Source organism: Salvelinus namaycush, chromosome 4 (assembly GCF_016432855.1).
Source record: "Salvelinus namaycush isolate Seneca chromosome 4, SaNama_1.0, whole genome shotgun sequence".
Taxonomy (NCBI): Eukaryota; Metazoa; Chordata; class Actinopteri; order Salmoniformes; family Salmonidae; genus Salvelinus; species Salvelinus namaycush.
This window is the reverse complement of record NC_052310.1, coordinates 11702588-11726868: the sequence shown is the minus strand read 5'-3', so window position 1 is coordinate 11726868 and position 24281 is coordinate 11702588. Positions and strand designations below refer to the sequence as shown.

The 24281-nt window shown below is 41.6% G+C and overlaps 4 protein-coding genes across 8 annotated transcripts in view; 1 reads left to right on the top strand and 3 right to left on the bottom strand.

The window, feature by feature from the left end:
* LOC120045443 (serine-rich coiled-coil domain-containing protein 2-like) overlaps positions 1-12598 on the bottom strand; it is a 46723-nt gene extending 34125 nt beyond the window's left edge. Inside the window, exon 1 of the mRNA XM_038990327.1 lies at positions 11978-12598. The gene's annotated coding sequence lies outside the window, so the exon portion shown is untranslated. The remainder of the gene's footprint in view (positions 1-11977) is intronic.
* A 572-nt stretch (positions 12599-13170) lies between these two features.
* si:ch211-207i20.2 (uncharacterized protein LOC568537 homolog) lies at positions 13171-17181 on the bottom strand. Its single transcript, XM_038991165.1, has 5 exons — positions 16825-17181; positions 16417-16594; positions 16240-16298; positions 15667-15769; positions 13171-15534 (listed from the first exon to the last, which is right to left on the bottom strand). Exons 1-5 carry the CDS (start codon positions 17014-17016, stop codon positions 14486-14488), a joined length of 1581 nt encoding a protein of 526 aa, XP_038847093.1. The 5' UTR covers positions 17017-17181; the 3' UTR covers positions 13171-14485.
* Positions 17182-17421: 240 nt separating this feature from the next.
* On the top strand, positions 17422-19911 carry dnajc9 (DnaJ (Hsp40) homolog, subfamily C, member 9). 3 transcript variants are annotated; one of them, XM_038991164.1, is made up of 6 exons: positions 17422-17530; positions 18028-18219; positions 18357-18497; positions 18712-18966; positions 19128-19211; positions 19331-19911. In XM_038991164.1, the coding sequence occupies exons 2-6, from the start codon at positions 18046-18048 to the stop codon at positions 19439-19441; spliced, it is 765 nt and encodes a 254-aa protein (XP_038847092.1). In that variant the 5' UTR covers positions 17422-17530; positions 18028-18045; the 3' UTR covers positions 19442-19911. The 3 variants fall into 3 exon arrangements, with proteins under 3 accessions (XP_038847092.1, XP_038847089.1, XP_038847091.1); XM_038991161.1 differs by having other exon boundaries at positions 17466-17605; XM_038991163.1 differs by having other exon boundaries at positions 17466-17635.
* A 107-nt stretch (positions 19912-20018) lies between these two features.
* Positions 20019-23790, bottom strand: nudt13 (nudix (nucleoside diphosphate linked moiety X)-type motif 13). Of its 3 annotated transcripts, none has more exons than XM_038991159.1 (9): positions 23450-23790; positions 23045-23194; positions 22790-22932; positions 22450-22557; positions 22172-22278; positions 21929-22054; positions 21664-21775; positions 21298-21452; positions 20019-20714 (listed from the first exon to the last, which is right to left on the bottom strand). In XM_038991159.1, exons 2-9 carry the CDS (start codon positions 23122-23124, stop codon positions 20523-20525), a joined length of 1023 nt encoding a protein of 340 aa, XP_038847087.1. In that variant the 5' UTR covers positions 23125-23194; positions 23450-23790; the 3' UTR covers positions 20019-20522. The 3 variants fall into 3 exon arrangements, with proteins under 3 accessions (XP_038847087.1, XP_038847086.1, XP_038847088.1); XM_038991158.1 differs by having other exon boundaries at positions 23045-23142; XM_038991160.1 differs by having other exon boundaries at positions 21397-21452; positions 23045-23142.
* Positions 23791-24281: the final 491 nt, after the last annotated feature.

Genomic DNA, 24281 nt, shown 5'->3' with positions numbered 1-24281 from the left:
GAGGAAAAAGGGGGATGCTTGCAAGCTGAAGAACACCATCCCAACCGTGAAGCACGGGGGTGGCAGAGTCATGTTGTGGGGGTGCTTTGCTGCAGGAGGGACTGGTGCACTTCACAAAATAGATGTCATCATGAAGCAGGAAAATTATGTGGATATATTGAAGCAACATCTCAAGACATCAAGTCAGGAAGTTAAAGCTTGGTCGCAAATGGTTCTTCCAAATGGACAATGACCCCAAGCATACTTCCAAAGTTGTGGCAAAATGGCTTAAGGACAAAGTCAAGGTATTGGAGTGGCCATCACAAAGCCCTGACCTCAATCCTATAGAAAATTTGTGGGCAGAACTGAAAAAGCGTGTACAAGGAGGCCTACAAGCCTGACTCAGTTACACCAGCTCTGTCAGGAGGAATGGGCCAAAATTCACCCAACTTACTGTGGGAGGCTTGTGGAAGGCTACCCGAAACGTTTGACCCAAGTTAAACAATTTAAAGGCAATGCTACCAAATACTAATTGAGTGTATGTAAACTTCTGGCCCACGGGAATGTGATCAAAGAAATAAAAGCTCAAATAAATAATTCTCTACTATTATTCTGACATTTCACATTCTTAAAATAAAGTGGTGATCCTAACTGACCTAAGACAGGGAATTTTTACTAGGATTAAATGTCAGGAATTGTGAAAAACTGAGTTTAACTCTGTTTGGCTAAGGTGTATGTAAACTTCCGACTTCAACTGTAGATGGGTCCGACCAACATTAATCAAATAAGAATTGTCTCATAAATTAGGGTTATTTGAGATGACACCTAGCTATCTAGTTAGCTAACTATAGCTACTAAAACAGACTGCTGTTTTGCTATGTTTTTTGGTTAGAACATTGTTGCATCCATGAGTAGCTAGCTTTTTTTCATTATGACCAGCACTGTAGGTGCATGAGACAACTTTACCAGCGTCATAGCATACGTATCGTTGAATCGTTGTGACATATGAAATACGAGTGATTGTGTAATAACTACATTAAAAAACGATGAACGCATTAAATATTATGTGACGTGCAATCATTATCAGGTCCTGATTGGTCAACAACTATCTTACTTGACACGCAAAGACCCAACTGGCGTTCCATAGAAATCCTGGGTGAGAATGAAACGACTAAACAACGAAATAGCATAGCAAGTCGGTGAAAGAAATAGGTCTTGATTATGTTTTACTGGTAATGAGGACATACGTAAATGCCAACAAAATAACTTTTGGTCAGTGTGGTGTGTGTGTAACCTTTATTTAACTAGGCAAGTCAGTTAACAACAAATTCTTATTTACAATGTCGGCCTACCCCAGCCAAACCCGGACAACGCTGGGCCAATTTTGCGCCGCACTATGGGACTCCCAATCACGGCCGGATGTGATACAGCCTGGAATCGAACCAGGGACTGTAGTGATGACTCAAACACTGAGATGCAGTGCCTTAGACCGCTGCATCCATGCATGTGTTAACTATTTATTGTACTAGAATGCTTGAAAGGCTGCTAAAATGTTAAATATCGGTATCATTTTATTGGCAAGGAAAATATCGGAATAGGCCAAAAATGTCATATTGGTGCTTCATTAACACACACACACACACACACACACACACAGCAAAAATAGAAACATCCCTTTTTCAGGACCATGTCTTTCAAAGATAATTTGTAAAAATCCAAATAACTTCACAGATTTTCATTGTAAAGGGTTTAAACACTGTTTCCAATGCTTGTTCAATGAACCATAAACAATTAATGAACATGCACCTGTAGAACGGTCGTTAAGACAATAACAACTTACAGACGGTAGGCAATTAAGGACACAGTTATGAAAACTTAGGACACTAAAGAGGCCTTTCTACTGACTCTGAAAAACACCAAAAGAAAGATGCCCAGGGTTCCTGCTCATCTGCGTGAACATGCATTAGCACTTTAACCATATCTACATGTACATACTACCTCAATCAGCCTGACTAACCGGTGTCTGTATGTAGCCTCGCTACTTTTATAGCCTGTCTTTTTACTGTTTTATTTCTTTACCTACCCATTGTTCACCTAATACCTTTTTTGCACTATTGGTTAGAGCCTGTAAGTAAGCATTTCACTGTAAGGTCTACACCGGTTGTATTTGGCGCACGTGACAAATAAACTTTGATTTGATTAGGTGAAGACCAGTAACACAAATCCACCACTAGTAGCATGTGTTTTTCCATGGAAATCCAACAAATTGCAGACCATTTGCAAAAACAGCCAAATGCTATGTCTGATGAATTATTCAAAGACTCGAGTCATGGAAAGTGTCTAACAGAGGAAGAGCATGTTATGAGAACGGTAAAGGACGTACCCATCTGCTATCCAGATGAGGAAGAGCCTGATAATGATTTAAGGAAAGACTTACTATAACCAGTTTATGAGTGACTCTCAGTAATGTGACCTTAACACCTATAGTTGCCAAGACAGACACAGCCTCCCACTCTCCTTCACCCCATAGACCAGTGTTTCCCAACTCCAGTCCTCCCAACAGAAAACACAACAAAAGTCTGTGCTGTTGTGGGTACTCGAGGACTGGAATTGGGAAACACTGTCATAGACAATGACTGAATGATGTACCATGGATCCACACAGGCCCACTAGTACTAGTATTCCCCCACTACAACTCTGACTTCAGTGCGCTCAACTCACCCGAGAGACATTTAAAAGAACTGGGCTGGAGCAGTGACTTTTGATAAATGATATATTTTTTTATCTGTAATTCAATAAGAGCAGGAAACACTGATTGAGTTCCAGTCAATGCGGCGGTTCATTAGTCTGCTTACAGTGGAAATGAGGCTATAATGTGAATCTTTCACCTCTGAATTATCTAGGCTGTCTTGTCGATTAAAAACTCAACAACACTGATTAAACTAGTTAAAGAGAAGCAATACCTTGTCTTTCCTTTTTCCTTTAGAAATACGAACGTGTTTGACTCATTTCGCCCCAGTTCAGTGACGTTGGTCTGACATTAAAGGTTATGAATGATGGATGTCTTGTCCCAGTCAGACTCCCCAGTAGGCCGGTCTGTTATCTGGGAGAATGGGCACCCAGCACGAGGCTGAGGAAAACAGGTGCTTTCATTTTAATGATGGAGCTTTTCTGTCTGTCTGGAGCTGGGCCCCACCCAGCCTGAGCAGAAATGGACAGGGAGAGGTGTCTAACTAGTCAGGCTGACAGGATCACAAGCAGTGGGTTGGAAGGATGCAGAGCAAGGCTACCTACGGACCTGCCCTGATGCATTAGGGGTCTACACACATAGGCCTACGCGTTTATGTCGTGTCCATCCAATCAGACAGATGTACGCCCATTCTGCATACGCCCATTCTGCATACCCTCTTTGTCACCACCCTACCCTACATCCTTTGAGGAAGAGAGAACATTCAGCATGCTCTAATTCACACGTCAGTGATGCTACTGTAACAGAAGTCACCCGCCTTAGGGGGAATTGAACCATGTACAATTTGTAACATCTTTTTGGACAGAATGAGGTTAATGATACCAATATGGTCTAGATTTGACGCTCGACTTCATCTTTGAACTGATATGGTACTGTCATGGCGTAAAGACGTCCTTTTCCAAGCCATGTTGATCATTGATGATGTTCAATGATAGAAAGCCTCTTTTAGGCATAAACACTACTTGAGTCCAGGCCACCGCTGAGGGGAGCACAGATGGTTGTGCAGCCAGTCTGAAGAGCAGATGGTCAGATCCCCAAGTTGGCTGGCCGCAGATGAGTGACCGGTTAGCCAGGTTCTGACATTACTGGTGTACCTTTCACCACTGGGGGGGGGGGGGGGGGGGGGTTCCTTGGTTCTCCATCACCGATGCTAGCAGCTTTAGGCGGAAGACTGACGCTCCTACCTCTTTAGTTGACCAAGCAAATGCAACAATATAACGTTAAGTCAAATAAAACAAGCGCAGGATCACGTTACATCATCTATTGATCAATAGCAACATTAAACAGCAACAGAAAGAAAGAATTGATCCACTCATTGACCTACGCATGATGCCTGCTGTCACAGCCAGTGGGCCAATCAAGTCATCAAGTAGTAGGACTCCAGTTGTGTGCACCATGAAATAAAACGTTCAACAACTTGAGGGATATGAGGGATTGAGGGATAAGCCCTTGTTGCGTAACATGGTATGTTTATTGTGTTTGAGAAAAAGGTCATTGTCCCATGAAAAAGTAATCGTTGCGTTTCCTCTGAAGTCAAAGCACACCAACGGAAGTAACCGGGCTACTGTGTTCTGCACTACCACGTGCTGGTCTTAAGTTATGCACTCACATCCCATGTCGCAAATGAGATGAGTAGGCTATAGTAAGCAGTCATGTGGTTCAAGCAGAATAACAAAACAGTGCAGAAAGAGGAAGAGGAGAGTGATGCTTTAGGAGAATCCTTTTCTACCTCAGAGGCACATGCTTATGATCAAATCCATCACCTGTCCACACTTTCATCACTTCTCTCCTCCGTGCCATGAGAAGAGGGGAGTACACTGCTATTCTTAGCAAAGTACACAGGACGCCTTGAGACAGGCAGTCCAGTGGCACCCTCAGCAGAGTGGAAAACAACCGGATGCATCCTGTTTTCAGGGAAGATGGAAAGAGAGCCTGTGACACGACTCGTCAAGCAACATTTACGGGATTGGTTGAACAGTGCAGAAGAGAACATCCCCCGAACAGATGTTTTTCTCTCGTCAGGACCAGAAGGAAAGAAACGCCGCTCAGGCATTTGTTAGTCGTGCTGCGTTAGGTTACTCCTGCTACGTTAGGTTAGTCCTGCTACGTTAGGTTAGTCCTGTGCTGGATCTGAATGTTCTGTACACTCCACAGTAAATTGATCCCAGAATCCCTAATGCTAGTTCATGCTCCATATCACCACAAAGGAGTAACATGTTAATAATACTATGATGGATTTACCCTAAATAGCCACTGAGACAGAAAAGGTATGTATGCTCCCCTCAGGAGAGAGGAAGAGGGGGGAGAGGAAGAGGGGGGAGAAAGATAGGCTACATCAGTGCCCTCCTTTCAGATGGTCTATGTTTGTCTGTCTCTCCTCCATCTTCCCTTCAGCCTGTCTGTCTGTCCATCTCTGGCAGCTGCACACCCACTCCCACCTTTCATGGTGATCACAGTTGAACTAATTGAATAATCTCATATTAGTCATAAGCAACCCTTAGGGCTGATACAGAGGCCCTGATCCAAACAGACTGAATTCTCTGCCTTGTTAGACACATGAACCCAACACACACATGGAAGCACGCACACGCACAGCCACACACTATTTCTGTCTCTAGTCTCCAATCTAATGAGATATTTGCATCCAAAATTAGCTATGAATCTCCCAAATCAGTAGCAGTCTAAAGCTTAGGCTTAGATCTGCAAATGACCACCTCATATTCCTTTACTAGCCACAGGTGAAAGGAGAAGGGGATATGCTACATCAGAGGCAGAAAATCTTGAAGGTTATGCCAGGGTCATGTAATGAATACTCAGGGAGAAACGCGCAGAGTGCAGCAAGTGTTTATTTCACCTTCGCAGAAGGCAGGAATCGTGGTCATAGGTGGGCAATGGTCATACACAGTTAGGCAAACAGGCAGGTGAATTAAAACTAGGACTGAAGGCTATGACTGCTTCTCACAAACGAGCTTGGAAAAGGCTTTGTAGAGTCAAGACGAACAATATCTCACAAAGTCACAAACAGAATGAACTGAACTAAATAAGGAGCTGATGAGACCAGGTGAGTAACTAACACAGGTGAAATCAACGAACAAAAATGAAAGACAGTGCTACGTTCAAGAACACAAAGAAAACAGAGCTACGTTCAAGAACACAATGAAACAGAACACAAAGTTGACTAAGAAAATACATACAGAACCTTACAGGTCATAGAGAATTCCCATGGATGATCACTACTAGCATCACACTACACTCACCCCAGCCCCTACTCAAACTTAGTTTACACAATCTGTATTTCCGTACTCTTTCATAGTGCCATACTAATGTAGATAATGTAGGTAGACGCTACCCACAAAACCATTGCCCTTCCTCAATAGCAGCACAGCTGCCCGTGCCCTAAACACACACATGACAATGCGCTCATCAGTGCTCACACAATACAAGGTTCTAGAGCACCAGCTGGGAAACCAAATAGAAGACAACTAAAGATAGAGTTTCAGAGACCTCAGGTGCAGGTTCATGAACCCTCAAATAGGCTTGGGCAGTATATACCGTATACCGGGCTATTTGGAAATAACCACAGGATGCTTTTTCAATACCATTGAGACTATTTCTTTGAAGTTTTTCAATAAATTGTAATATCTGTAGCTAATTTTTAAGGACATACCTGCAATGGACTTGTGCCATACGTTAGGAGATAAAGCAGATCCCGTTCTTCATTTCATCTGTCACATTATGAAGCTTACTGTAGTTCCCCAGAACAGTTGAGCCATTCGCATTTCAAAGTGAAAGTCAGTGTTTTTTTGCTTCAATAGAGTGATCAGGGACGTGCAACTATAGTTTTCCTTCACAGAAAATACATTATTGCAACGAATTCGGCAGAAAATAGCTTAATTTTCATCAGATGACAACAGAAGTACAACGGTGTATGGCTGACAGCCACAAGAGTAAATGAGCTTAAAATAAAAAGTATTTTTTTGCTAAAACATATTTTTATCAGAGAAATAATGTAGCCAGCTACATTTCCTAATGTTTAGCTTAGTTAATCTTTCATTTTACCGGAGAAAAGAAGGCTGGCTACACCAAGAAAAGTGCCAGAGAAAAGTAGCTACACATCAGTCAGAGAGCTATCTGCTGATAGAATGCCTGTTTGGAGAAGTGCAACTGAAGCACAAAATTAGTCTGATGCCAAGCAGAAATTACAATAAGCATATTAGATCTGTATTTACAAAACGCAGCAAGATATTTCTTATACGCCTTTTATAATTTGTGCGTTAATGCGACCCTTAAGGGTCATAGAGTGTTTGCTTTCTGCCGTGTTTGAGAAGTCAAGCACTTTGGATGAGTTATCTGTACAGCTGCCACTGCTTGATTTCCTTGCGGTTTTTTCTCTCCTCTCGGTGCTAGGCCTGTCTGCTCCTCCCAGCCTCTTCTCCAAGCAGAGCAGGCAGGCCCGTTGCCCTAGCGACTCCAGATTCCACACAGACACAGCATGTACACATGCTGCTCCAAAGCCAGTACTGTTCTTCCATCAGACAAGCTTGTGTCAAAACTTTGTTCCTTTGCACAATGTCTCTTTGCCTGTAAATGCCCAAACTCAGCAAAAATCACATTCAGTAGCTCCTACTTATATAAACACAGCATGTAAAGTGTTGGTCATGAGTTGAAATAAAATATCCCAGAATTGTTCCATACGTACAAAAAGCATACTTCTCTCAAATTGTGCACAAATTTGTTTACATCTCTGTTAGTGAACATTTCTCAAGATAATCCATCAACCTGACAGGTGTGGCATATCAAGAAGCTTATTAAACAGCATGACCATTACACAGGTGCACCTTGTGCTGGGGGGACAATAAAAGGCCACTCTAAAATATGCAGTTTTGTCACAACACAATGCCACAGATGTCTCAAGTTGAGGGAGTGTGCAATTGGCATGCTGACTGCAAGAATGTCCACCAGAGCTGTTGTCAGAGAATTTAATGTTAATTTCTCTACCATAAGCCACCTCCAACATCATATTAGAGAATTTGGCAGTACGTCCAACCGGCTTCACAACCGCAGACCATGTATAATCACACCAGCCCAGGACCTCCACATTATTCTTCTTCACCTGCGGGATCGTCTGAAACCAGCCACCCGGACAGCTGATGAAACTGAGTATTTCTGTCAGTAATAAAGCCCTTTTGTGGGGAAAAACGAATTCTGGTTGGCTGGGCCTGGCTCCCCAGTGGGTAGGCCTGGCTCCCAAATGGATGGGCCTATGCCTTCCTAGGTCCACCAATGGCTGCACCCCTGCCCAGTCATGTGAAATTCATAGATTAGGGCTTAATTGATTTCAATTGACTGATTACCTTATATGAACTGTAACTCAGTAAAACCGTTGACATTTTTGCATGTTGTGTTTATATTTGAGATGGATTGCCTGTCTTTGCAATTAGTTATTTCACTAGCAGCCTCCATGGAAATTCACTATTACTTGTGCTAATTTTGTTATCATTCTGGTAATAAACACCCAATGGGCTTTTTTTGCATCTTTTTGGAGCACCCTTGTGTACTAAGCCTGTAAAACCGTAAATCCCGATATGAGAGAAGGACAGTATGACGATACCGCCAAACCCTACCCTCAAAACAGAAACACAGTCTAAAAGCTGACTTCATCTCTGACTCTACCAGATAATGAGGGAACAAGGCATCTCGTGTGTGTGTGTGTGTGTGTGTTACTATGTTATCATTCCGATGTCATCAGATGGTGACTCAACCTGTGAAATTCACACCTCAGATAACAAACATGCAGGGCCAACAAAGTTCAAGAGAATGAATGGACCCTGACCTGTGAGTGTTTTGTAAAGCATGCCAACAGGCTACATCTTCTTCCCATGCTCCCACTGATAAGAACACGGGCCTAAATGTCTTCCGTTTGCTTCAGAGCCTGAGACAGACGGTGTTTACAAGAACAGCAAACACAAACCATTTCTTATCAGCCTGGCAACTTTGAATCACTGGCCAAACTGCTGAGGGGGCATTTTTCAGATTTATTTTCACCATTTCCTTTGATGAAGGGCTCACAGCTGGATAGGTAATATGCCAGACTGTTTCTCAGAACAGACAGACTGTCCTACCTGACTCCAGCAGGCCACACAGGGTTGGCAGCGGACAGAGACTGCCACACCCCAGCAGGTACAGAGGCCCGGGCCATTAATTATCTATGGATAGAAGATAGGCTGGGCTGGCACACAGGGAAGAGCTTAGAGGAGAGGTGGAGCGGATGAGAGACAGAATGAGGCGTGTCCAGGCCAGTGGGCCAGGAGGGAAGATAGGGGAATAAGAACACCAAGGTTGCCTGCTCCAAGGCCTCACGTTGCCATTCTTTAACCAAACTGCACATCCACTGTATCAGGCCCGTGTCCACTCTCTCAACTCTGGTGGGACATCATAAAGTAGGATGAGCAGGAACACTGGTGCATTATTTATCTTGTTAACGATCACAGTGGGAATTTAATTCCTTCCTCAGAGTGATAAAAGACACCGCAGAGGGAGCTCAGAGATCAGGGTCTTATGCAGGAGGGTGAAACGTTATAGAATGTTCACATAAAATAGCCCTTATGTTGAACAGACTTTCTTCTTTGTCATGGAGAGTAAGCAGGCACTCATGTGAGCTCTAGCTCTAATACATTAGCCTATATATTTTCTTTCTGCACCATTCTAAACTAGAGGTCGACCGATTAATCGGAATGGCCGATTAATTAGGGCCGATTTTAAGTTTTCATAACAATCGAAATCGGTATTTTGGGGCGCCGATTTGCCGATTTTTTTATTTATACCTTTATTTAACTAGGCAAGTCAGTTAAGAACACATTCTTATTTTCAATGATGGCCTAGGAACGGTGGGTTAACTGCCTTGTTCAGGGGCAGAACGACAGATTTCACCATGTCAGCTCGGGGGAGCCAATCTTGCAACCTTACAGTTAACTAGTCCAACGCAATAACGACCTGCCTCTCTCTCGTTGCACTCCACAAGGAGACTGCCTGTTACGCGAATGCAGTAAGCCAAGGTAAGTTGCTAGCTAGCATTAAACTTATCTTATAAAAAAACAATCAATCATAAGCACTAGTTAACTAAACATGGTTGATGATATTACTAGATATTATCTAGCGTGTCCTGCGTTGCATATAATCTGACTGAGCATACAAGTATCTAAGTATCTGACTGAGCGGTGGTAGGCAGAAGCAGGCGCGTAAACATTCATTCAAACAGCACTTTCGTGCGTTTTGCCAGCAGCTCTTCGTTGTGCTTCAAGCATTGCGCTGTTTATGACTTCAAGCCTATCAACTCCCGAGATGAGGCTGGTGTAACCGAAGTGAAATGGCTAGCTAGTTAGCGTGCGCTAATAGCGTTTCAAATGTCACTCGCTCTGAGCCTTCTAGTAGTTGTTCCCCTTGCTCTGCATGGGTAACGCTGCTTCGATGGTGACTGTTGTCGTTGTGTTGCTGGTTCGAGCCCAGGGAGGAGCGGACGGAAGCTATACTGTTACACTTGCAATACTAAAGTGCCTATAAGAACATCCAATAGTCAAAGGTTAATGAAGAAATACAAATGGTATAGAGGGAAATAGTCCTATAATTCCTATAATAACTACAACCTAAAACTTCTTACCTGGGAATATTGAAGACTCATGTTAAAAGGAACCACCAGCTTTCATATGTTCTCATGTTCTGAGCAAGGAACTAAAACGTTAGCTTTCTTACATAGCACATATTGCACTTTTACTTCCTTCTCCAACACTTTGTTTTTGCATTATTTAAACCAAATTGAACATGTTTCATTATTTACTTGAGGCTAAATTGATTTTATTGATTTATTAAGTAAGTTAAAATAAGTGTTCATTCAGTATTGTTGTAATTGTAGTTATTACAAATAAATAAATAAAAATCGTCCGATTAATCGGTATTGGCTTTTTTGGTCCTCCAATAATCGGTATCGGCGTTGAAAAATCATAATCGTTCGACCTCTATTCTAAACCCTTCTGAACACAACCCCAATAACGAAACATTCTAGATACAGCTCAACCTTAGAGGAAAGGAAACGTGTGGCTATATTATTAACAGCTAGGACAGCATTTTATTTGTGCAAATTTTTCTTACTTTTTAACTCTGCGTTGTTGGGTAAGGGTTTGTAAGAAAGCATTTCATGGTAAAGTCTACACCTGTTGTATTTGGCACATGCAACAAATAATACTTGTTTTATTGCATAGTTGACTGTAAAGAGCGAATGTAAATCATAAACAAGCAAATGACAGGCATGTGTGTCAGAAACACTGACATAATAACATGGTAGTTGCGTTGTAATAACACAACATTGAGCGAAAACCCGAGTCACAAAATGTTCAGCATACCTAACATTGACAATATCCACTAAAAACCTAGGATACAGTATACAAACTAGGACAAGCTTGACTGATAATTGTTCTCTGCAGCTCCTCTGCGTCAGCGCATGCAGAAATCCCTGGCCTGTACTCTGTGGCTCACTGACCTCCATAACCTCATACAAGGCCTTCTGCCTCTGTAATGGTTATTTTTATTACGAGCTAGAGAAAGAGTGTAGGTTACCACTGGGAATCAGGGTTCCCTGTGTTTTTTCTTTACTATTATGGAGCCAAATCCATACCTTAAATCCAACATAAGCTGCCTAGACCCTGACACATGGAAGGTTATTTTAAAAGAGGACAATGGCTTTTGTTCATCTCATTCACTGTTGTGCAGTGTGGCTGTCCTCCAATGACCACCACACGAACAACTGAATCCATCACAGTTGCCAACTTGCTAGAGACTCTGTGGGGTGATTTTATAATGACAAGGCCAAAACAATGACACTTCAATAAGTCACTGTTTTTACAAGTTGCAGTTGGACTCACTTCCAATTGAAGTATGCATGGAATGTTGTTTCAGAGAGTAATTTGTAGCAGTAAAACAAGGGATTATTTACCTCTGGGCCAATTTGACTGGAGCCTCCAAGCAGCAAGGCCAGTAAGGGGCCAACACTGGTCTGTGTCTGATGCTCATTTAGAAGTTGAAATGTTATAACATGCTTAACAGTATCTCTGACACATAGCAGTGCAGGTTAGGCATACCAATATACTGTAGCTGTCTCTTAGCTGCTGCAACAGGCCTGAGAATGGATTGTTAATTTAAATGACAAGACAGTAGTACTTCCACTGACACACATAGGCGACTCAAACTCGGACTTACCTATTGAAACAGATGATGATGCATTAACATGCACGACCGCAAATTCCTGAATTGAGGAGTGAATAGGCTGGTTGATTGAATAACAAGTGCAGGTCCAATTGCTAACGTTGGCTAGTCAGCTAGCTAGCAAATTCAAGCCAGCAGTAGCCTGGCTAGCTAGTTACCTCAATAAAAATGTTCAGTTAAATGGCCTTACAAACACTGCTTGATATGAAAGCACCATATCTATGACTGAGCAAGTCAAATCCAAAACATTATGGCTAGTTGTCAAGTAACATTAACACCTTTCCCTGAAGCAGATGTTTTTTTTTTCTTCAGCCAGGCGTATGGCTATGTATGGTCCACCAAAGCATCAAGATTTTGTCGTCGCCTCTCTCCTAGTGGTCATTTGTTCATTAAAATTTCTTGTCAAAAATTCATTGTCCGAAAAAACGCTTGTTTCGCTTGTTCAGTAGCTAGCTAGTGTTGCTAGGCTCGCCGCTGTCAAGTGCTCTGCTCACTGGACTCGACTCTCGCTGAATCATCCACAACCACATGCGCACAGCCACTGGTCTCCTAAACCTGTCGCTTGACAAAAACAGTTAGCCTTGATACATTGTGGGAGGCAACAAGTCTGACTAGGAAGATTTTTAACTAAATCAAGATAGACCACAGCCTGTCGTGTCAAATGGGAACAAATTAGTCATAGTGGGCAGAGCCAAGCACGAGCTAGCGAGATCCTATTGGCGCGTTCTAGCAAATAATTTGCATATTTCAGTTAGGGAACGCCTAGTGTGTGAATCGAACGTGTGCAATAACTAAATTCGCCTTTTCACTCCTAAACAACGGAATTGTTTACACCTTTGGCAAAGGGTAATGTCTACAAAACTTAGTTCACTCTGTTCACTCATATTTTAGTTTTGCAAACAGAAAACTGTATTGACATCAAATGTTTAATCGATGAGAAAATGTGCAGAAAATCCATCTCGTTCCATTTTCTCCCACTGGGCTGGTAGTGAGTGGAAACGCCAAGCGGATGCTTCACATTTATACATCCGGTGAAATGCAATATAATACTTTTTGGGAAGCAATAGAGGATTTATTATTCGAACGTGTCAAATATCCAGCTTTGCAACAGCCCAGACTAATGTCTAGGTAAACAGTGTTTTCACATACTTAAATAATAAAAAAGAAATAGGGAAAAAGAAACTATGAAAACCAACCAAAATCCATTTTAATCACCAAAATGAGCCTCAAAAAGTTCTGCAACTGCAAATGTCAACTTTTCAACTGAGTTTACCATTCATTCATCAAATGTCATTAGCTGTGATTTGGACAGCAATAACACAATAGTATGGTTTCCATTTGAATGTGAATCCATAACTGAAGCACAGTTCACACAGGTGAAATTCCAAACATTGCAGCATTGCATGTCTTTATTGAATACATTACTGTAATTTAATGTGATATTTTTTTAACCAATTTGTTCCCTCCCACTACATACAACCATGTGTTGATTTGTCTCATTTACATCATAAAGTATAGACAATAACAAAGGCTATAAGATAGTCTATAGAAAACAAACCTTAAAAGGCACAATGCAGACTTTTTTTTATATCAATATCAAATCATTTCTGGGCAACAATTAAGTACCTTACTATAATAGATTTTCAGTAAAATTGACAAATTGTTTTTAGAAAAAAAAAAGTTTCTCAAGCAATAATTTTGCTAAGAGTTGTCTGAGTGAGGGGAAAACTGAAAACTAGCTGTTATTGGCAGAGAGGTTTGGAATGCTTTGTTATTGGTCTATTAACCAATTTACCTCATGTTGATGTCTTCATGGAAAGCACGAAACTCCCGCCCATGCAAAATTGCTGATTAGATGGTCATGTGTAGATTGTATTTTCAACCAGCAACTATCAGGAAATAACACTGATTTTTTTTTCATCAGCTATTGTACAATATGATATAAACACAGGAACATTTTATTTTGCCTGCACTGGGTCTTTAAGAAACAAGTACATGTGGTAAACAAATTAAATCTGACTGATGTTGTGGAAGTACAGGCTAGTCAGCCAAGCAGTTCTGTTATAATACATAACCTACAGCTTTTTCATAGCCCAAACTCCAGATTCAGTTTTACAGGCTTTTTCCAAATAATATCAATACATCGCTGGCTGTAAAATGTTAGCTATAGGTTATTTAGCTTAAATAAGCATATCTTATAAAAGTTGCATGATTATATACAGTATACACTAACATTACATTATTTAACATAGGCATATTTGGTTTCTGCGTTTTACTAGTTTACTTTTCATAATTGCTTAAATGGGAACAAAAACACCTAGCTCCTGACAGAAAATCCTATTTCATAAAAAAAAAAAAAAAAAACATTTTTGCTCAGGCTAAAATCAAGTTGAAGTGGGTTCCTCTAGCGATTAGCGTGCCAGGCTTCAAGGCTCTCTTTAACAGCAATGCAAACGACAACAAAAGCCTCTCAAAGATTGAAACCGTTTGCCCATCACTATGTTAGGTTGAGGCATAAACACATTTGTGCATCTTAAGATTCCGCTTGTCTGAATACCTCTTCCCACATTTATCACAGATGTACTGTTTCCCTCCTGCGTGGACATGCCTCTTGTGTGTTCGGAGATGACTGCCCTGACTGAAGGTCTTCCCACAGATTTCACAGCTGTACGGCTTCTCTCCTGTATGGATTCTCTGGTGCAACTTCAGACTGTTGGCGTTGTTGAATCTTTTCTCGCAGAAGCTACACTGGAAAGGTCTCTCGTTAGAGTGGGTGCGTCCGTGAGACATGAGACTACTCTGCTGACTGAAGGTCTTGCCACATTCTGTGCAGATATATGGCCTCTCTCCAGTGTGGATGCGCTTGTGTATTTTAAGATTCACTGATTGACGGAATGTCTTGCCACACAAGTCACAGCTAAATGGCCTGACGCCTGTATGAATCCGCTGGTGGTTCTTCAGATTGACAGCGTGACGGAAACTCTTCTCACACTGAATACACTTGAAGGGCTTTTGTCCAGTGTGAATGAGTTGATGGGTCTTCAGTGTTACAGCGCGTGTGAAGCCTTTCCCGCACAGTAAACAGGTGAAGATTTTCTCTCCCGTGTGAATTTGCTGGTGTCTTGACAGATTTTGAGCCAGGTTGAAGCTCTTGCCACACACAGTGCAGCTGTAAGGCTTTTCGCCAGTGTGGATTATCGAATGGGTCTTGAGGTGCGCCTGCTTGCCGAAGCATTTCCCACACACGCCACATATGAAGGGCTTCTCACCAGTGTGGGTGCGGATGTGATCATTACAACTCTGTTTGTGGGCAAAGGCTTTGTTGCAGAACATGCACACAAATGGTTTCTCGCCAGTGTGAAGTCGCTGGTGGGATTTGAGGTTACTCTGCGTGGAGAAACTTTTTCCACACTCGGTGCAAATGAAGAGCTTCTTTTGGGCAAACAAAGTCTCCAATAGGATGTCTGTGGGGTTCACCAGGGGGTCATCGCTAATCATACCATACTGGTGCTCTGAAGAAGAGTTTCCTGCAAAAGCATCATCGGCAGCTCCTGTAAGACATGCATAAAACATGTCCGTGAACAAAACAGCCATGAAAAAATATAATCTCAGGTGGCAGTTAATACTATGATATGGGCTGATCTTATGTACTGTCAAGACACAAGTACTTGCTTTATGCTTACTCTCTGCAATGGCCCCCAGGTCTATTTGCCCATGCTCGTCTTTGACAGAAACAGCCAAGACAAGGGGAGATTCTGGTGTGTCCACTTCCTCCACATCTGCAGACTACCAGCACAAACAGATTGAATAGGTGTGAAAATTAGCATAATTGGATCATATTATAGAAATGGCACAGAATGGACACAGACTAGAAACATTTAACGGTTTGCCTATTGAAAGCAGCCAAAGTGTTTGCAGAAACGATTACATTGTGATAATGGCACCAGAGGGGATGGCTGCCGTTTCATGGGCTCTTAACCAATTACCTCAACTAACCGGTACCCCCACGCATTGACTCTGTACCGGTATCCCCTGTATATAGCCTCGCTATTGTTATTTTACTGCTGCTCTTTAATTATTTGTTACTTTTTTTAAATTATTTTGGGGGGGTATTTTTCTTCAAACTGCATTGTTGGTTAAGGGCTTGTAAGTAAGCATTTCACTGTAAGGCCTACACCTGTTGTATTTCAGCGTATGTGATAAATACAATTTGATAACAATTCCATGACTCTTGAAGCAATCTGCAAAAAGCTTACCTCCATTGAAACAGTTTGCTCCGCAGTTTTACCACTTCCGCCATAAGAATGTTCCTCCGCTGCACCAATGAAAGAGAAGTGAGGCATAAATAGGTAATTCTTCTTCAGGTGAAGCTAGTACTTTTTAGTTATTCTTGTAGTGCAACAGATAAAGAAATAAAAACATCTGTTACTTACCCATTCCTCCAACTGACAGAATATTCAAGATGCTCGCTTGTGGTTTGGCTTTTTTCCCTCTATGGCCTTTGAAGGACTTGGATTCAAAGTCCATCAAAAACTTTGTATCATCCACAATTTTCATTATTTTACCCAATGCCTCATTGCCCAGTACCTCCATGACTGTGGCAAAGTCTGTCTGTAAATGAAAGCGATAAGCAATGTATTATTTCAAAACATACCATGAATAGATTGAGGATGGCTATTGTATTCATGCATGCCACTTTCCATGGTATCTGCCACCTGTAACTGTTAATAAACATGATGTCCTATTGGACAACTGATATGTGTTAAGGGAAAAGCTAACTAGCTTGCTTCAGTATCCTAGCCAGCTGCTAGGCCTTTCCTCTCTCACTCATGGTGACTTACCATCTTATTCTGACTCTCCGTCTGCAGTTTTGCAGATAATTCTTCACCCTCGCTATGCCCCTGGGTCAGTTCCAGGCTGAACACGAAAACAGAACTGTCCTCTACAAGTTTACCCAGTTCGGCCACCGCCGCGTGAACAAGGGTCTCCATGACAGAGGCCAACTGGGTCTGCAACGCGATGAAATTTGACATTCTGTTTGTTGGTGTTTATCACGACCTTAGCTAATTGACCACTCTTTCAGATTAGCATTTATGAAATATTAAGATAATACCACATACAGGTGAAGCTAGTACATCAATACACTTGATTAATTAGGAGTACAGAGACTTTTTTTTGTGAATGTGCTCACACGGAAGTATTTTGTGAACTCCAAACTTCTAGTTCCGGTTTAGAAGTGAGTTGAGTTTATTAAAGAGACAGCTACTATATTTTGAAAGCTACCAAGTTGTACATTACCTTATACAAACACACTGTAATGTGATTTTTTTATTTTTTTTATTTAATACTTGACATTCCAGGAAACCCCATACGTTTATTTACTTTGCCATTTAAACATTGGGCATCTGGTAATCAAGGGCATTGAGAATCTTTGAAGAGGCTGTTTCGAAAACCTGTGGGGCGCTCATATGAATTACACGATGACGCAAATACCGCGCCAAATTTTGTAGAGAGGTGCTTGCTTGTTGACAATTGGGAGCTAGAAAGGTACCTAGCTAGCTATCCAAAAGACACGGACACAATCACAATAATAACCTGTCATTCACTTCAGTCAAAGGACGCGTGAGTTGGGAGACATTCTTATTTTTGTTGGTATGTCTAGTCGGAATAGCTAGTTCCACAATTTCTGTAGGTAGAGGCCAGTTCCAGTGTCAGTGAGATATTTACGTTAGCTAGCTAGCATCAGCTGCTAGCATCAGCTGCTCGCTAAGTAGCGCAATCTAGCTAGCTAGTTAACGTTGAGCGGCAAGCTAAATTATTGAAATTGACAGTCATGTTATTGACGATGTTGTGTGGTTGTAGCTCCAACTTTGTGCGTTTGGTTATTGTTTTGGGGAAGTGAATTGGAGATAGACGCTACTGTCTGCAGAAAGAGAGCCAGAAAGAGTAACGTTAGTTGGCTAGTTACATTAGCTATATCACTGCCAGTTAATTCCACACACATTGTTTACATTTTATGTTGCATTTTTCTTTATTTGTTCTAGTTGCTAGGGGAAGCAGACATGGGTTTACTGGATCAGTGTGAGGAGCTGTTCAAGACGTCAAACCTTTATGATGTAATCGGTGTCACAAATGATGCATCGGAGGCAGAGGTTCGACGGGGTTATTATAAAGTCTCACTACAAGTCCACCCTGACAGATCACCAGGTGACGAGCAAGCCACTGCCAAGTTCCAGGTAGGCAAGACAACACTTACATTCCAAAAATTATATGTGAATGTTTGTTTACCTTTAAAACCTTGGTTGATATATCGGGAGGAGCAGGTGTCCGATGATCAGTTTCTGTCCTGTTTGGTATCTTGATGTGTTACTAGACTCTAGGGAAGGTGTATGCAGTCTTGAGTGACAAAGACCAAAGGGCCATTTACGACGAGCAGGGCATAGTAGACGAGGAGTCCGACTCACTTGACCAAGATCGTAACTGGGAAGAATATTGGAGAACAATGTTTCCTAAGGTAGGACTTCAAGTTAAGCATTTTTTTCCCCCAGTGCAAGTTACAAATGGATACATTCAGTGCCTAGTGAAAGTCTTCACATCCGCCTTGCACAGTTTTCACATTCTGCAGCCTTAAATTAAAATCTCAGCTACAATGAATTAACACTGTACATTCAGAAAGTCCCAGGCCTGGACATGATCAGTTATGTCAAGACTGTGCATTCTCTTTGCAGATCACACTTCAAGATATTCTGAACTTTGAGAAGTCCTACAAGGACTCTGAGGAAGAAAAGCATGATCTGATGCGGGTCTATGAGGAGCACAAGGGCGACATGGACATGATCATGGAGAACGTGCTGTGTGCCACCCAGGCGGACGAGCCACGGATCAGAGCCGTCCTCCAGTGCGCCATCGACTCCAAGGTGCTGCTGGCTCACAAGGCTTTCACCAACGAGAGTGCTAAGAAGAAAAGCAGCCGCAAACGCAAGGTGTGTGAACTAATCCACCACTCTATATATATATATCCCTCAGTGCATTTTGAGTTTGTTTTATCTCATGCTCTTATCACAGAGACATAGCTAGCAGATACAGGTGAACATCAGTATGGTCACCATTGCAGCTGTCAATGTTTGTGTCATTGTGTTTCCAGGCCGATAAAGAGCGTAAAGAGGCAGAGGAGATGCAGAAAGAGATGGGCCTGAACAGCGAGGACAGCCTGGTGGCCATGATCAAGGTGAGACAGTTAGTTGACCAACGTGGTACAACGTAACTGTAAAACCATTACTGATCTTTTTTCGAAGCTGCCATGGGTTATGTATCTCTTATCCCCCTCCTCCTTTTCTTTTATTTCAGAAAAATCAGAAGTCAAAAGAGGCAGGCTTTAACAATTTTATGGATAACCTGGAGGCAAAGTACTGCAAGAAAAGACCAAGCTCCTCCTCAGGAAGGAAGGGAAAGAAGTGACTTTTTTTTTAACTCACCTCTGCGCTGTTGCTAACAGTCATCTGTTTTCATTAAATGTTATGATTAAAAGTTGATCCTGCGCAAAGACAGTTCTTGAGACCACTCTGTCATAGTGAAAGATGATATTCTGTTCATAAGTCACTTAGGACCTAAACATGGTCTGATGATTTGAGTGGCAGGGGATGTGCCTATATATATATATATATGGGGGGGTGTCACTATGAAAGAAGTCATATGTATATTTTCAAGATTTAAAATAAAACCGATTTACTTGGTAACAGAAAGTCTTATCATACAAGCTTCTGTAACCAGTGGCCTACATGGTTATGTAGCAACAACACATTATCAAGACATTGTGATGCAATGTTGCCGATTGGTTTTATGTATAGCCCTTAAGGATTATTTTATTTTCCACATTGCACTTAAATGTATTTGGTTTCTAGTCAAAAAATAAAAGCGTCCAAAACGTTCATAGTCTCTTGGTGGCAACAGCAGGCTTAAAATATGTATGTTTAGGCTTTATGGTTTTATTCAGTTAGTTTCTGTACATACACCAATCAGGCTTAAAACACATCAGTTTAGGCTTTATGGTTTTATTCATTTAGTTCTCTACATACACCAAGTATGATATTATTACAGTACTGATACACTTATTACAACCATTCACTTTGTAAATCATTTTGAGAATCATTGCAATACTGTGGAGGTAGTTACAGTATTTAAACAAAATCATCAGTTTAAACTTCATAAAGGCCTAGTGATCACACAATTAAATGTATGCAAAAATGTCCTTTACATATTGTGTATATATATATAAGAATAAAAAATGTTAGCTATAAGCCAAGCCCTTTGATGGTATTACAGTATCTATTGAAACACAATGTCACGTCAAACACTTTTTTTCCTCAAGTGAGATGCATTTCCTGTCAGTTCCCCCCATGTCTGCTCTGGACCTGTATGTTTCATTCCCGTCTGTGTGTGTTAACAAGCACTTAACAGTACAATGTTCCTGCCTGGTCTTCTAAAATCCTCTGTGTGTTGTATTTGCAGCTTTGATGCTGTCTGTTGTCCACCCATCTTGCTATGATTTGAGGTGTTGTTGATTGGCCCATTCCTGGATCAACCGGTTAGCTATGGCGTAGCTTGGTGGGACCCAGAACACAGTAGGCTCTCCTTTGTTGTTCCGTGGTGGTGCCTTGATCGTCAGCGCCTCTTGGACTTCCTCTAGGCTGAACCACCGTGCATCCTCTAACTCCACCTTATCCACACTGACCTGTTAGGCAAAGCAGTTAGATCAGCAACGTACAATTAATTCCGTTTTCAACATATTTTATTTATTTCAATATACACTGTATTGACATGGAGAACATGTAACATAAAAATATTAATTTCTTTATATAGCGCTTTTTATTACAAGTATAATCTCAAAGTCTCCTAAAAAACAATTGAACAAAACAATGTAGTGATCTGGCAGTTCTTGGACACTAAATGTACTACCATGGATAAGCAGGGTTGGATTACCGACCTGATTTTATGTTTGAGTAACTGAAATAGCATATGAACCCTGCATTAACCATGACAAAATGTGTAGAATTGCAGAACATTTGCTTTAAAACTGCAACACTTTATCTCTGGCCCATGGTAAAATGTGTAGAATTGCAGGAAATTAGCTTTAGAACTGCAAAATATTCTCTCTGCCACCCAGAAATAGGCCAAATAATGTTTGGACCTAGGCCCCAGATTTGGTTAGTCCAGGCCTGTGGATAAGGCTTCGTCTAGATGTCTTGCTCACACTCAAGCCAAATTAATGTATGAACACAGAGAAAGTTAGAATAGTGAGGCAGCCATTGACTGACGTGTGTCTTGTCTGGGTTGACGGTGGCGTGACAGGCCACCATGAAGGAGCTCTGTGGGAAGGGCCAGTGCTGAGAGCCTGAGTACTGGATAGACTCTACCTCCAGCCCCACCTCCTCAGCTATCTCCCTGCGGAGTGCCTCCTCCATGGTCTCACCTGTTGACACATTCAGGAACCTATGCCAGTGCTTATGCTGACAGTAATATATTAGTCTTAACAAGTACAGTTATGAATAAGTGAGTTACATCTCTCAGGCTGTTTACACCTGGGTAGCATATTAGGACTGGATGTAGCCTATGTAATAGACATGTTATAAATAGTCAATACACATGCCTCATTGGTTTAAAATGTGTGGCATGAGACTCACCAATGTCACAGAAGCCTGCCAGTGCACTGTACATCCCCCGTGGGAAGGTGGACTGCCTCCCCAGCAAACACCGTTTCCCATCAGACAACAGTACGATCACCACCGGAGACATCTGTAGAAAAACAAGACACAACAGAACTACTTTTCACTCAGCTTGGGGAAATGTACTAACTACTCTATTTCATGATGAAAATCCAATGTGATATGAGAGCTGTTAAATAGCTGATTGACCTTTTATATTTGCTAGATAAGCCCCGTTTCTTACCTTAGGGTAATAAGTGATCCCACTGCTGTGACACACACGCTGACTGCCAGACTGGTTCCTTTGGGTAGGCTGCCCAGTGGAGCTGCAGAAGCCATTGGTCTGGTGCCAGCGAAGGAGAGCCTGCCCCTGACGATCAAAACACACACCCAGGTATTATAGCAAACACAGAGAGACACACGGTATAATACAATACTAGAAAAACACAGTGCAACACTAGATTGGAGACTTGACTCCAATACCCACTCTGGCTACAAGCGGTGCCTCAGACCCTCTCAGTAGGAAGAAGGCTTTCCTCAAGTCTACGAAGGTTCCTCTACACAGCTCCTCCACAGCAGCCTGCTCTATCGCCCCTACAGCACAGAGAAACAGTCGGTCAACCTGTCGTCTGACCCAAGAGACACAGAGGACAATGTACTGTAGGTGGAGAACGAGATGGATTATTATTCCAGATGGGAATTTGATGTACCAACTAACTGTATGTTCCATGAAGCAATGTATTACATGTCTGGATGTTCTCGTACCAACATCGAAGGAGAACTGTGCTTCGTTCTGTTCAGTGCAGTTGATGAGAATGGATTCCTTCACCATCTCCTTGTCCTCTCCAAGCTTTTCCAGAATCTCTTCTACATCTGAGAGGAACAAATGTATTTCCATGACGTGCATACTACATGTTTGTGTTGGTATATACAGGTAAATCTCTGTTGAAAGTTGTTCCTGTCAAGAAATGCCCATTTCTATTATGTCATTACAATAATGTCACTCTCAATGTAGGGATTCTGAAGTGAGAGGGGGCTGTCCTTGTTATATACAGTTAGTCTCAATCCTAGCTTCAATGGCACTAATCATCTGGCCATACAATACCTTTGGTCTGGAGAGCTGGGAGCTGGTATATTCCACTGTCAGTCCTCCGCAGTAGAGGAGCCAGTTTGTGATAGAGGAAAATATTCCCAGACTGCAATGCTGCTCGACACGCCTCATCCTCCTCCTTTATCTTATTCAAGTGCCTAAATCAGACATGCCATAACTTTAGCATGAATGTAATCCCATTCAACCGTTATCTAACTTGCAGTATGTTTATGAAATGGGTGGGTATATCTGACAGTTAACTGAACTGACCTCATCCTGGACACATAGCTGCCGGAGGACCGTGAGACCATCCACTTGGGTCTGAAGAGAATCCTCAGTGGCTGGAGCATATTTATGGTCCCACAGATCTAGACACAATGAGAACAATTGGTCCCAGGTGAGTTGTATTGTGTAGAACATCTGAAATAATGAATGCAATACAAATAACTATTATATGTAAACAAATAAAAAATAATCAAGGTGAAACACAAAGTAGATGATAGTGGAAACTGTCTTTGTAACACTGTTCTGGCTTGACCAGAGGGCTGAGCTCTGGTTCCAATGGAGCAGAGCCTGCCAAAGAAGCCATATCGTGGTGAGTTCTAGTAAGAAACATTTCGTTTTAAACATAATCAAATAAATGCAGTGAAACCACATCTCAATCAATTTACGTACAAGTATGTTATTGCAGTCGTATTCTTTGCATTTGAGTGTTGTCCTTCACGTATATGTTCATGAACAATCGCATGTAGAGGACAGTGCACTCTGACAGTAGCCTACACGTTGTACCGACTCTTTAGGACTTCAAAATGGAGGTTGTTTCGTAATGTCTATTATGTGCGGCACAAGTTCTTGCCAAACCATTACTAGGCTAAACTAAACTGAAAACGTGATACCGTAAGACAAAATAAATCTAAGTCCACCTTGCTTGCAGTCCAAATCCTCAAACGAAAAAAATAGAAAGGGAAAACAACTTGCGTCAAGGCACAGAGACCAAACGTGTTAACAGACAGAGCGCGCAGCGACCTCTGCCACTGACAGAGGGTATGTCTTCTCTGTAATAGTGGAGTCAAATATAATTTTCCCTCATTCATCTGTAGTTGAGATGTTTTTTATTGGAAAATGGCAATGGATAAGATTATTTTGTTTTGCAATAATTAACTATCAATTGATTGCATTTTATTGATGGAAAAACAAGATCAAATAACTAATCACTTTACTTTTTTTCCTTCCAATTGAGATTCCAGTCTCTATTCACATTTTTCAATATGCTGTTTTAGCTGGAGTTAGGCCTGGACTACAGTAGTATTCCTCACCTGCTACATTACTACATGTATCCTTACCATTGACTGTATGATCCTTCCCAATTATATGGGTTTTCACCTGAGATAAGAATAATAATAAAAAATAAAAAATAATAATATATAGAGTACCAGTCAAAAGTTTTGACACAACCACTCATTCAAGGATTCTTCTTTATTTTTACTATTTTCGACATTGTATAATA

Excerpts from the sequence above, each read along its gene's own strand:
- dnajc9 (XM_038991164.1), top strand. The coding sequence starts at position 18,046 with ATGGGTTTACTGGATCAGTGTGAGGAGCTGTTCAAGACGTCAAACCTT. Across the intron at positions 18,220-18,356 it reads AAGCCACTGCCAAGTTCCAG|ACTCTAGGGAAGGTGTATGC; the intron begins GTAGGCAAGACA and ends ATGTGTTACTAG. Across the intron at positions 18,498-18,711 it reads GGAGAACAATGTTTCCTAAG|ATCACACTTCAAGATATTCT; the intron begins GTAGGACTTCAA and ends TTCTCTTTGCAG.
- nudt13 (XM_038991159.1), bottom strand. The coding sequence starts at position 23,124 with ATGCTCCAGCCACTGAGGATTCTCTTCAGACCCAAGTGGATGGTCTCA. Across the intron at positions 22,558-22,789 it reads CCCAGCTCTCCAGACCAAAG|ATGTAGAAGAGATTCTGGAA; the intron begins GTATTGTATGGC and ends TGTTCCTCTCAG. Across the intron at positions 21,453-21,663 it reads GGCAGGCTTCTGTGACATTG|GTGAGACCATGGAGGAGGCA; the intron begins GTGAGTCTCATG and ends ATGTGTCAACAG.
- si:ch211-207i20.2 (XM_038991165.1), bottom strand. The coding sequence starts at position 17,016 with ATGTCAAATTTCATCGCGTTGCAGACCCAGTTGGCCTCTGTCATGGAG. Across the intron at positions 16,299-16,416 it reads TCTGTCAGTTGGAGGAATGG|CGGAGGAACATTCTTATGGC; the intron begins GTAAGTAACAGA and ends TCATTGGTGCAG. Across the intron at positions 15,770-16,239 it reads AGCAAACTGTTTCAATGGAG|TCTGCAGATGTGGAGGAAGT; the intron begins GTAAGCTTTTTG and ends TTGTGCTGGTAG.